This window comes from Scleropages formosus, chromosome 1, assembly GCF_900964775.1.
Source record: "Scleropages formosus chromosome 1, fSclFor1.1, whole genome shotgun sequence".
Classification (NCBI taxonomy): domain Eukaryota; kingdom Metazoa; phylum Chordata; class Actinopteri; order Osteoglossiformes; family Osteoglossidae; genus Scleropages; species Scleropages formosus.
In genome coordinates, this window is record NC_041806.1 from 32,816,644 (window position 1) to 32,830,139 (window position 13,496).

A 13,496-nucleotide genomic window follows, 5' to 3' on the forward strand; every position below is an offset into this window, starting at 1 on the left:
AACTCAGGGACCGTCTGTGTTTCATGACAGTATATTGATGTACATATTGTGGCTTGTATTCAGAATAGCTTTATTTTCAAAATGACTATTGTCACTGTATGGCTAGAAACGCCACAGGTCATAATGCCACAGACAGAGGGGTATTGTTTCATAGCAATTGTATTATTCTTTGCCTGTTGTTTGTGGATCTGCAAACCGATGAAGCATGACCAATAGCACGTTTGACACTCTGAACAGCGGAAATATTTCGCCAGTGGCATCTGTTGCAGTGCTGCTCACCCCAAGGCAATAGCACATCAGTAATGGTAAACAGAACTCAAACCAGTAAAGAAATTAAGAAGCATGAGAACCATCAACATTCCATTTTCTGCCCCTTTCCTGCAATTTGCCCATAATGCGGTCTCTTTATATGATAATGCATTTTCTACTTGAGAGACATAAGGCACTCATAAATGTGACATTGGTATGCAGGCTGCATCTATCATGAGATTTGCTCGTGGGGAACAGGTCACAGTTCTTTTCGCTGTCTATATGCCAGGAACCATCCTCAGAGGAGCTCCATTTTAGTGCTGGGTTTTGGCAAACCATCATGGGTTGAGCCCGCAAAACCATTACGATCATGTGGCCTCTCACATGACCACTTTAGTGGTGCTCATTAATGTGCTTGTTGCTTAACTTGCTGCAATTTTGAATATTTGCTTTTTAATTATCTTTCCACTTGCCAACTGCGTCAGTCTTTCCTCCATGACAAGAAAGCAACAAGCAAGTAGAGTGTGAAACGGGAGTGTTTACTTCAGCTGATCATAACCCACTCTCGGACATCTGCTTGAACAATGATCATGTTGGATGTTTGCACAAACCGAACCTATCTAGGGTGAATCTCAGACCAAACTAAAACGGAACCATAAAAGAGAAAATTCTAAGTACTCTGATCAAAAAGTGTTCTGAGAAGCCAGTTACAATGGCTTTTACAGCTGTAAGAAGAATAAAAACTAGTATCCTGGTTTCGGTTTCTTTATTCTTTCAGAATGCGTGTCAGAATTTGTCCGCCTTGGGTCTGCGTGGGTGGGTGCTTGCACTGTGACCAGGTCAAGCCATCTCTTTGAAGGAGAAGGAAGCTAGAAACAAGTATGACCAGCGGAAGCAGCAAATGGCAGTTTTCCATCTCTCTTTACTGAAAAGCCTTCTGTTGCAAATCACACTATTGAAAAGGGTCCTGGTTCCCTCCCCCAGAACACCAGTATGACCCTTAGATTTCACCTTCCTTTTTGAGTTCTGTCACCATCTCTTTCTCCGTGGTGCCAACCATGACCTGCAATAAAAGGTGTAGGAGAACATAATGCCTCTAACATGAACCTGAGAAGTGCTCTCCATCAAAGAGAGGGGAAGAAACACACCGATAAAACTTCAGCTTTTTCCATGGGGGGGGCTTAAAACACATCTGCTCAGCAGGGGCAACAGGATGCTTTTTGCTCTGTAGTTGAGCGTTCACATGTCCTTCATAATGTGAGACACTCAATTCCATCATCGACAATTCCACATCAACAGCAAACGGTGTCTTGAAGTCTTAAAGTTTTTACTTTTTGTGTTCTTGCCAGTTTGTCTTTTGTTCTTCTTTGTGATTAGTTGTTTTTACATAACGGAGATATTTTGCTCCAATTACCTGGAGAAAAGTAAGTGAAGTGGAAATTTAAAGGTCATAATTTGTATGTATCAAAGATTCTGGTGTGATGGACTCTTATTTGTGTTTCAGATGGCTGAGATGATAATGGTTGAAAACACTGCTGACCAAGAGACTGGCCTGTACTTTGCCTACAAATGATTCATGCAGCAGAATGTAGGAACACCCAGAGAGCCACCAGGACCTCAGCAGGGATAAGGGATCATCTCCACTGCCTCCGATTAAAGGCAGCAGATGACTGCTCCTCTACAACCCCACGACTGACGTCATGTGAATGCTGTTGCACCATTTGCACAGCAGGTTCTGGGGACATGGGGCCAAATTATGGAATGACACAGCTGGGTCCACTTAGCTCACATCAAACCCCAAGACAACACAAGAAATGTAAAATGGCATGTATTTCAAACATGCAGTAAGCATGCTACTAACAGCTTCGCTACAATGAAGTTATAAAATCTGAAAACTGCTTTTCGTAATTTCTTCATCTGTTTTCCTTCTCTACACAAACATAAATAATTCCATTTAATTTTGTATTTAACATACTGTTTAAATACAAGTTTAGGCTTGTGGAGATGCTTCTGAAGTGCAAACATCACAGTGTTCTCAGTGTCTAGACAGAGTTACAATGATTTTCACTTCACGTGTGAGTGATGCAACCACCTCAGCCCAAATATTCTCTCCATCTTCTGAGAAGTATTTTGTTACTAAAGGAGATGGAGCAGCATGTTCCATTATTTCTTTCTTTTCCAAATCACATCTCTCTTGTGCCGTTTTCCATTTAACCACTGCGGTTTATAGTCCATGTGAAAGTGAAAGTGAGTCATCACAATTGTAGTACAGTTAAATTTATTCATTTAGCAATCCTTTTCTCCAAAGCGACGAACATCTCATAGAAAATACAATGTGTGCATTAAATTAGCATGAAGAGAGACATAAATGCAGACGTGTGATTCTTAAGTGCAGTTAGTTCGTATCTTTCCACCATATGAACCAATGTTCATCACATGAGCAGCTGCATAAAACTTGATCAAAATGTTCACAATTCCTGATCACCTTCCTGCTAATATTTTTTAATTTTTGATATACATAGAAACATTTACACACACACACACATTTTCTGAACTGCTCGTCCCATACGGGGTCACGGAGCCTAACCCGACAACACAGGGCGTAAGGCTGGAGGGGGAGGGGACACACCCAGGACGGGACGCCAGTCCATCGCAAGGCACCCCAAGCGGGATTGGAACCCCAGACCCACCGGAGAGCAGGACCTGGTGCAACCCACTGCACCACCGCACCCCCCTGTTATAAACATTTACGTTACATGTAAATAACGTAAGTTACTTTCCTTATCTTAAGGAAGGTAAGCATGTGTAATCTGCATATTGCTCTTAAAAACATTATGTTGCAGTATGTGTGTGGCATCAGTGCAGTAATAAAGAAGCTTTACCATTACTACTCAGAGCAATGCAATGAGCGGCATAGTAGCACAGTGGGTAGTGTTTGTGCTCCACAGCTCTTGGGCTGGGCTTGAATGCAACCTGGCCTATGTGGAGCTTGCATGCTCTCCATATTTATATTCATTTCTCTGGGCAGACACTTTTCTCTAAAGCAACTTCCAATGAACTCTATGTAGTGTTATCAGGCCACACACCTTGTTCACCAAGGTGACTTACACTGCTAGATACACTACTTACAACGGGTCACTCATCCATACATCAGTGGAACACACACGCTGTGTCACTCACACACTAAGGGGGGAACCTGAACAGCATGTCTTTGGACTGTGGGAGGAAACCCACACAGATGCAGGGAGAATAATGGAAACTCCACACAGACAGCAGGGATCAAATCCATGTCCTCTTGCACCACCCAGGCACTGTGAGAGAGCAGCGCTACTCGCTGTGCCACCGTACCACCCATATTTGTATGTGTTTTCTCTCACAGCCCAAAGACATGTTTTTGGTGAATTGTGACACTAAATAATAGTGTGTGTGTGTGTGTGTGTGTGTGTGTGTGTGTGTGTGTGTGCGCGTTGCATTGCTCTGCTCTACTTATATGGGCGGACGATTGGAGGCAGGTCAGTGTAGTGCAACTAGTTGTCTTTATAGGTGTTAACTAAATACTAATTAATAATCACTGCACGTCACTCTGCAGAAAAGTGTGTACTACGTGAAAAAGTACAGATGACAATGGCCGTCCAAGACAGACACACTTTATAAGTCTTGAAGCCATTTCAGGCCACAAAGGACTGTCGTGTTCCAGCTGATCCGGTGCACACCCCCCCCCGAACCAGCCCCACAGTCCGCAGTTGGCGGGAGCCCCTTCGCCCGTCACGATTTGGAGAAAATGTCGTCTCTACTGCACATAGTTTTCTGTTCGTAACCTGCAAACTGTGGTTTGTCTGACAGGCATAAAAGCTCCACGGACAGTCGGGTTCAAACACAAAAGGAAAAACGCTGTGGGCGGGAATCCGTGGGAACTGGTCCCATTTCAGCACAGACTCGTCGTGTGGACAGATCGGTCCGAGTGTGACCGTGTGGGAAAAAAAAAAAGCAGTACATTTGACATCTGAAACAGAGAGAGATCTGACACGCAAACCTGCCAAAAGAAACGTAACTTAATAAACGCAAAGGCGCATTAGTTCTCTCTTCAAGTTCATCAAGTAGATGTAGACTCGGTGTTTACGTGCTTCGTACATAAGTCGATCATTTAATATCCCTAACCGTACAACATAAATGTGTTGGTCTAATGATACGTTTCATCGACAGATTTCAAGTTGTTAAATTCTGCAGCAGTTCGATAATGATAAAGTTGGCACATCATGTATGATTAAAAAGGCATTACCCATCATTTTTTGCGATGCATAATGTAATGAGTTAGCAAGTTACATAACCAAGTTCTGACAATAGAAGTTACTTTGGACGAAAGAAACATCTGAATGAATAATAAAAATATTGATATGGAACGAATTGCGCGAAGCCACGAGCGACTGGCTGCGCGTGTGCGGGCGCGCGCGCGCGCCATGCTTCACGAGTTCGATAACACACAGTGCCGTGCAGAACACAACGCGCAAAAGTAATAATCCATGAACTGAATAAATCTGGGGACATAACATACTTCTTTAATCGCAATTAATGTTTATTAACATCATTTAAATAGTGGTGCAACTGTACTGTTATAATTTTTCAGATTGTTAATTAAAAACATGAACATGCACTGTCACCTCATCTCCTCAGCCTGAGGCTCAGGTTCACCACATGGAACTTGCAGTGATCACACATTCTAAATATCTTTAGGACTCCTTTAATGAACATATGCCCATTTTTGTTCTCTGAGAACAAAGGTTCTTAACTTTTCTCGTCCAAGGACCGAATCAGATTAAAGTTGGGAAATATTGAATTTATTCAATATTAAATTCATTTATTGTACTAAAAACTGGCCACAAAAAATTGTGAATCTTTTACTGCATTTTAATTTCTTTAGTTTTTTTAACTTTAAACAGTTATTTTTTTAAAGCACGCGTGTGCTTCACTGAGCTCCTTAAGTCCATACATTGATCCTCAAGAGATAGATGGACCTCCAAATCCCTGATTTAGAGCAACGTGTGTGGGGGGGGGCAATTCATAAAATTAAATCATTTCTCCACAATACCGCTTCCATAAGATCTAAATGTAGGACTAGATCTCAGATTCAGCTCATATAATGTACAAAATATTCATTGTACTTGGCATTGATTGAGTTGGATCTCATGAAAACTTTATCTGGCATCTTGCAGTCTGGCGTAACGTTTAGTGTAATTTTTACATGTTTACGTGCTCCTACCTTACTGGAGAAGGGTCCGGGGATGAGAAGCTTCAGAGCCTGTCTTTTGAGCTCTATGAGCCGCGCGTTGCAGTTCTCACACCACACGCCTCGGTCCGATCCCGGTGAGCTGCCACTACCCGAACCGGGTGATCCAGTCCCGAACCCCGGGGAACCGCCCAGAGAGCCCGGGGAACCCGTACACACACCCGGGGATGTGGTGCCCGGAGATCCAGTGAAGGAGCCTGGGGAGGAAATGCCAGATCCGGGAGAAGGAGTGCCAGACGAACCGGGTATAGACCCCGCACCTTCCGGGGCTGGGCGGGTTCCGGACCGGGATTCTTCACACGTCTTCCGATACCACATCTCGGGAGAGTAAGACGCTGATTTCGTCGGGGAGTCATCAATGATCTGTAGAAAACATCGGAACAAGTAATTTCCCACACATGGCCCCTTTCCGAAGGCTTTTCCGCAAGTACTGGCCATGTATTCTGTCACAACTGCATTGGCAATATATTATTATGTGTAATAATGTAACATAATTACTAAGTTCCGTACTCATCATAACGCCAAAGACAAAGAAATAGACATTTTATGTTCAGCATAAATAAATACTTCTGGAAATATGTTGACAGCACTTTGTGCTAGACCTTACAAATATTGAAAACAAGTTTTAATTCCATTATTATTATTATTATTATTAAGAAGAAGAAAAAGAAGAAACATACCGCATATTTTCGGCTCCTTGCCGTAGCAGAAGACCTCTCTTTATTCCCTGTGAGAGAAGTCATGACGAGCGTGACGCGAAAGCAGTAATAATGTTTCTCTTGTCTTCTTTCACATCCAGCGGAGGTTCAACGATCCGGAGTGAGAGCGCGCAGCGCGAACAAAGTAAAGAAGGCGAGCATCCGACTGCTCCCCGTAGCCCGGCGAACGGTGCGAAATGTGCAATGGACGCCACTTGAGCAACTTTCTCCCCCAGATGACATCCACTTTTCTCAGCGCGCCTCCCTCGACCCTTTGAGAACCCCCCGCGACGCCAGCATGTTCCGTGAGCACGTCCGAGGTGCGCTGCCGCTGCCGCTGCGACTGCGAAACACTCCGCTCGCCGAGCGGGGCGGTGAGGCGGCGCGCGGTGTCGAGCCCTGAAGCGCGCGCCTGCACGAGCGAGCCCTTCTCCTGGCTCGCGACGCGCCGGGAGGCTCAGCGAGTAATTTGTAGGGAGCCCGAAAATGTCAGCGTGTGCCTGTGGCGGTGGGTGGACTTGCCCCCCGCGCCACGAGCCAATAAATGAGCCGGGAGTCGGTGCCCACTTCCACCCCGCGCGAGGACAAGCGCGTCGCCACCGAAGCGGTTCTTAAGCTACTTGCGAAAACTGAAAAAAAAAAAATGCTCCGCCAATCGTTTCCTGCGACAAAACGCTGGAAAAGTGGACTTGCGTTTGCATTTACATTTACTGACTTAGCGGACGCTTTTCTCCACAGCGAAGTGCGTCTCAGAGAGAGAAAAATGCAGTGAGAGCAACAGGAGAGACTTGATGCACACGCGTAATTGTAAAGTACAGTTATTAATTTGTCACATCACGTGAAGCCACCATGTAATAATGTACAGTTGGAACTGTTCACTAACGTATACCGTTGAGAACGAGTTTTGCATTACAACATGACGCTCTTTCCCTTAGAACGCACGCTAGACAGGTAATCCTTTGAACCACTAATACAAATGTATCGAATAAATCCATACAGCTGGGGGGGGTCTGTCGCGCGGATAAAGTGAAACCCAACACCGGTGATCGGGTTACCGTTCATTCTTGTTTGGTTCAACAGCGCCACCTACAGTTGCGTATTCATTCGAGTACTAGGTGTTAAAAATGTTCATCAATTACCTTTATTACCTGTCCCCCTTCCATAGAGCGCAGGGAAAAAAAATCAGCTTCATATAAATACGAAACCTAGCCTCATTTTACACCCTACCTTTAGATATATGTAAAACGGTTTTAATCAAAATTATTACAGCATCTACATGGTTCTGTTTTAATCTGAATAGCAGCAGTTGGCACCAGAGGGGGGGGGGAAATGCGTTCATTTGTTTTGGAAACATCTTTATGAAAGTTGTGGGGGGTTATGCTCCCCTTGTGCCCATTTCATAGCCATGATTAGGCATATGCATTAAAGTAACTGCATGGTTTTTAATTAAAGGCACAGTAGGCCCAGTGAGTCGGCATGTCAAGGTGTTCTTCGAAGCAGCAAAGATTTGATACCGTGCTCCATATCTCTAAGATGTTACAGTGTACGTGCAGGAGATCCATCTGTGAACATTAAATTGCCCCAGATGAAATTAATTGCTGATACAAGAAAATTGAATCAGCACAGCCTAGTGAGGACTTTGGATCAAACTGAGTAACTTGTATGAAATAGTCATTTTACTCTTGAGATCTTAACTACACACACACACTGTCTGAACTGCTTGTCCCATACAGGGTTGCGGGGAGCCAGAGCCTAACCTGGCAACACAGGGCGTAAGGCTGGAGGGGGAGGGGACACACCCAGGACCCCAAGCAGGACTTGAACCCCAGACCCACTGGAGAGCAGGACCCGGTTCAACCCACTGCACTACCACGCCCCTGGATCTTAACTAAAACAGGAATTTATGTTTTAGTTAATTTATTTATTCTGCAAATGCTTTTCCTGAGAGCAAGAAAAACATTCTATTCATAGGTTCTCTATGACAGAGTATAACTGAAACAGGTGAGCATGAAGATAAATGGGAATTTCTCAGACATATACTGGTGATGGAGTACAGCAACATAACATTTATGCAAAATGATGCAATTGCGTATATGGAAATACAGTGTGAAATATGCACATCGCTTCCTTTCAGTCCTCTTCTTATTTGTATAACAGCCTCTGTTATGGCCCAGAATGACAGAACAAGGAAATATCAGAGGTGTCTTATACTTAATGATCTATTCACATTTCCTTTTGGAGATTTGTAAGGTGAAGGGCTCAGATTTCACAATGTATCATAATGAAAAGAAAACAGTGATTTATGGGTTTTCATATCTCAATAGCAGATTCGTACGGTACTTTAAAAAGCTGAAAACCTGGATCAAAATTCTCTATTTGTTGAGATCAACAATTTTGGAAGGTAAACACTATAATATTAATGCAAGGGATGTAATATCTCTTTCACCTCATTTTATAATTCAGTGCAATGCTGTAACATGGATCATAAAATATGTGTCAGATGATGAGTGAGATGTCATTTATTCATAGTCATTTTTTTTGTGCTTATGTACAGTTGAACTCCACAATACATAGAAGTATCCCTCAGCTCTCTCTGATAGATTCAGTGCAAGGTATCTTCTACAGTTCTCAGATGGTCTCTCTACCTCCTTGACATTAAGGTATTTGTTTCAATGCAACTTCTTTAGAGCATTTGAACATCCATGTAATTTAGAATTTTCAGTAGCTAAAATGTTATATTATGCATGCAAAGCAGCTTACAGTTTGGCCCATTCACACATCTCACTGTTCTGCTGGCTTAGTAACTACCGAAGCAGCAGGTGGATCAGAGTGTAGTACTGTCACCCTGCAAACAGAAGACCCAGGTTTGAATCCCCCCCCTGCTGTAGTACCCTTGAACAAGATGTCCCCTTGAATTGTTCCACTAAAAATTATACTCCATAAATTGGTGAATAGTTGTAAGTAGCTTAGTATGCAAACCTAGTATTGTAAGATACTAAAAATATAATCAGTTCAATAAATAAACTATGAGTACTACTCCAAGGACCCACAGCAAAGCTTCACCCCGGAGCATTCAATTTACATATTTATATCTTATGCTATCTGCATGGACTAATTACTAAGTTACAATTATTTTGGCTTAACGACTTAGTGTAAATGAGGTCTTATAGGAGTATTAGGTAAAAACATCACTGTCTTCAAACATCTTTTTCTATCCTTGTAAAATGAACTTGAACATGTCAGGGTATCTCACCCACAGTATCTTGGTTAGGTGGAGCAGTGTAAAAGCTTAAAATCACTCACAAGATTGAGTGCGTTCGGTTCTGCTCACTTGCTGAACCACAACGATCGTATTAATGTGGTGCAAATAGTGCACACGAATGTTACGTTAAAATATTTGGTAGATGAAATTAGTAATTTTATGGCTGTGAAATATTACAAATACTTTTGGAGTAAAAAGCCAATGTAATGGTACGGGCTATAAGAAAAACAATAAGTTTTCAGTGAATGAATCTTTAAAAGTTATCTTATAAACCTTTAGTTGAAAACAGTCAAAATTTATTTATTTTAATCACCAAGAAAGCAGAGATGCACTAAATTGCCTAGAGGAAAAAAATAAAAAAATAACTGAGGCCCCAAAGGTACAACTGAAGGCCCAACTGAGCCGCTGGAGTGCAGAGCTAACTTGCGACTGTCCACGTTTTAATTTTCATTTTTCAGAGCTCTAAGACATCTGAAGTCTGAATTATATCCTTTTTCTCCCAGACTTTATCCAAAGCTTGACTAGACATAGTGACCTACATGGCTCTGCTATAACCAACTGAGTGTAACATAGAGTCATATTTCTGGGTCAACATCTGGATGCCGACATATGTGAATGACTGTAACCTCAGGTGATGGAATTAATGTGTGTGCCAATCAAAAGTGGGGCAGTGTATATACTGAGGCTCTGTTGCAGAAGGGAAAATGACATCATCTTTTAATTAATTCAAACTGGCTTTACATACATATTCTGTGCATCAAAAGAATTCTGCTGCAATATTGTTTTGGTGCTCAAAGGACCCCTGCAGTCACACTGTGCATTTAAATTACATGACCGATTTAGCAGAGCAATTTTTACATTTACTCATTTAGCTGACGCTTTTCTCCAAAGCAACTTACAATGTTAGTCTATTTACAATTACACACACATTTTCAGAACCGCTTGTCCCATACGGGGTCACGGGGAACCGGAGCCTAACCCGGCAACTCAGAGCGTAAGGCTGGAGGGGGAGGGGACACACCCAGGACGGGACGCCAGTCCGTCGCAAGGCACCCCAAGCAGGACTTGAACCCCAGACCCACCGAAGAGCAGGACTGTGGTCCAACCCACTGCGCCACGGCACCCCCTATTTACAGTTATTTACCCATTTATACAGAGGGTTAATTTTACTAAAACAGCTAAGGGTAAATACTGTGCTCAAGGTGAGATTCAAACCTGCAACCTTTGGGCATAAACTGAGCAGCACTAACCACTACACTAATAGCTGTCTTCAGCCTTTTACTTTGGAGAAAACCATCTGGTTTATGAATAAATGTAACTAATCTCTGATGCTGCTGCAAGAGAAATATAGCCCAAATTCAGATGCTTAATATTTGCAATGCTGGAAATCAATCTGAATTAAAATTTCTTTTTATTTGATTAAACCCAACAACAGGGCAGCATTAACAGCACTGAATTTACACCTGGAGACATCACCAAATAAACATGAAACCGGAGTTGAGCTATTCTCAGTTATTACTCCACTAGGCAGAAGCTTCCATTAAAAGTGACTTGGCTGCTTACATACGTGTTCAATGATGCATCTCTAATTTCGGCTTGTTATTTATAGAAGCAGCTATAGTTGTTTTTATCTTGAAATTTTATTCAGCTAGCAAAATAATTCCAAGAGCAATTTCATACATTACCATACTATTGCTTACTGTTATCCTGTGGCACTGCCTTTTGTAAGAAAGGCAGGCTTGTTGGGTTCAGAGGTATCTCCGTTTTTCCCATCTCCCGATGATGTCCCCACTTGAGGTCAATATAGCCCCACTTTACAGAGAAGTCCTGGAGTACCATCCTGTTCACCTCCTTTGTCACAAAACAGTTTCCAGAACATTGCCAAGTACATCCAAAACTCACTTCACATGACCTCACTGAACTCCACCCAGTCTATTTGAAACTTTTTTGTGTCTGGATCCTTACCTTCAACCTACTTGACAAAAGTGACCCTCACCAGTAGCTCAAGGTAAGATGTGAGTCTGGGTCCTGAACAATCAGGGTTTATCCCTCAGGCCAAAGTTACTGCAGTGAGACAGCGCCACAGCAACTGGACTGTGGGGATGGTCGTGCTTCATCCAGAAATGTCAAAAACACTGCATATTGTTGTGTTTTCTTGATTAAGATACCTCTTCAGTTTTGCATGGAACACTGAAGCTGTACCTTGAAACTGGAAATAAGGGTGATGGTTGCCATTTTTAAAAGGTAGACAAGAAAATATGCTCTAAATATCATGAAATCATGCTTTTCTGTCATTCTGGGAATGCCTACGCCATGGTGCTGGAGAAGAAAATTGTCAACAATGTCAATTCCAGTGGACCAACTCGTCCTCTTTGTAAGGACATTTAAGGCATTGTATGATTTCAGAAAGCGATTTTAGATTAGCCTTGTAGAAATGGAGAAGGCCTACAGTCATTTACATTTACATTTACTCATGTAGCAGACACTTTTGTCCAAAGCGACATACATCTCAGCAAAAGTACAATTTATGCATTACATTAAGAGAAGGAGACATAGCTGCAGACATGAAAGTCTCAAGCAAACCTAATTTGTTACCTACCACTTCCTGGACTGAGGCTCATTTACCGCAGTGTACACTTTGATAGGCTGGGTAGGAATATGAGGTCTGAAGGCTTCTTCTGTAGCTCATTTGTTCCAGCTATATACCACACACACACACATTTTCAGAACCGCTTGTCCCATACGGGGTCACGGGGAACCGGAGCCTACCCGGTAACACAGGGCGTAAGGCCGGAGGGGGAAGGGGACACACCCAGGACGGGACACCAGTCTGCCGCAAGGCACCCCAAGCGGGACTCGAATCCCAGACCCACCGGAGAGCAGGACTGCAGTCCACATTACCAGTGTTGATCGGTACTCACTGAGTGTAGGTGTTTGACTCAGCCAACGGTGTATCGTGTCTGCTCTTATAATTATGGTATTCAGGGACAGAACATCAAGGTACACTCAGAGTTTGGAAAGTATCCAGGTTAGAAATACTAAGGTTTACTTTTAACATGAGGGATTTTAACCGAAAAACTACTGTTAATCACACTTGTCTTCAAACTGCTCGGTTGGGGAAAATATTTCATCCTTCGAGATCCTATGACTGGTACTGTTTCAGCTAAACAGTTGGGAAATGGCAACATGTATGTAATTGTTTTACTATACATTTTGTGAAATAGCACCTTACGCATTAAAGTATGTAAGCACCAGAGCTGCAAAATAAATTTAAAAACGTGAACTATTTGTGGCACACAGAAGCATGGCCACACCCACCTCTGGGACTATCAGTCACACCTGACTAAGAGACAAGGGTCAGGTGTGGGCATAGTGTTGAATGGCTTGACAAAGGACTTGAGGTGCGGTACGGTGGCACAGTGTGTAGTGCTGCTGTCTCACAGCGCCTGGGTGGTGTGACAAGATGTAGGTTTACTCTTCACTCGGTCAGTGTGGAGTCTACCTGTGTCTGTGTGGATTTCCTGCAGGTCCTCTGGTTTCCGCGCACAGTCCAAAGACATGCTGTTAATTATGACTTAATAGGGCATAAGCTTTTAACTGTGTAGGTAATAAAGAAAACTGAAAGAGGCCAAAAACTCACACACACTGAACATGTTTGTAAGATGAAACTGACAATTGTGACTTCAGAAGGAGTTTTTATTTTCAGTCAATTAAAATTAATTTTAAAAATTCTTTTTACTGTAGCTGGAACTAATACAACGTAAATGTACAACAATGTTAAATGTTAATCTAATGTTAATCAAATGTCAATGTAAATCTACTGTAAACTACAATTTAAAAGTAAACTTAAAGAGAAAATGATAACATAAACATTACTTTGTAATAGAGTAGTGTCTTGTGCAGGACCTGTCCAACTTTACACCCTTTTTACCAAAGTTAGGCTCCTCACTGCATAGACCCAAAATTGGGACATGCAGGTATTGATAATGGATTGATAGATGGA

The 13,496-nt window shown here is 42.5% G+C and overlaps 1 protein-coding gene across 1 annotated transcript in view; it reads right to left on the reverse strand.

The window, feature by feature from the left end:
- Positions 1–6,338, reverse strand: part of kif26bb (kinesin family member 26Bb) — a 91,122-nt gene extending 84,784 nt beyond the window's left edge. The window contains exons 1-2 of the mRNA XM_018735255.2: positions 6,214–6,338; positions 5,507–5,896 (exon numbers count right to left, since the gene is read on the reverse strand). Coding sequence (XP_018590771.1) covers positions 5,507–5,896; positions 6,214–6,276 — 453 coding nt within the window. The 5' untranslated portion in view covers positions 6,277–6,338. The remainder of the gene's footprint in view (positions 1–5,506; positions 5,897–6,213) is intronic.
- Between the last annotated feature and the right edge of the window lie 7,158 nt (positions 6,339–13,496).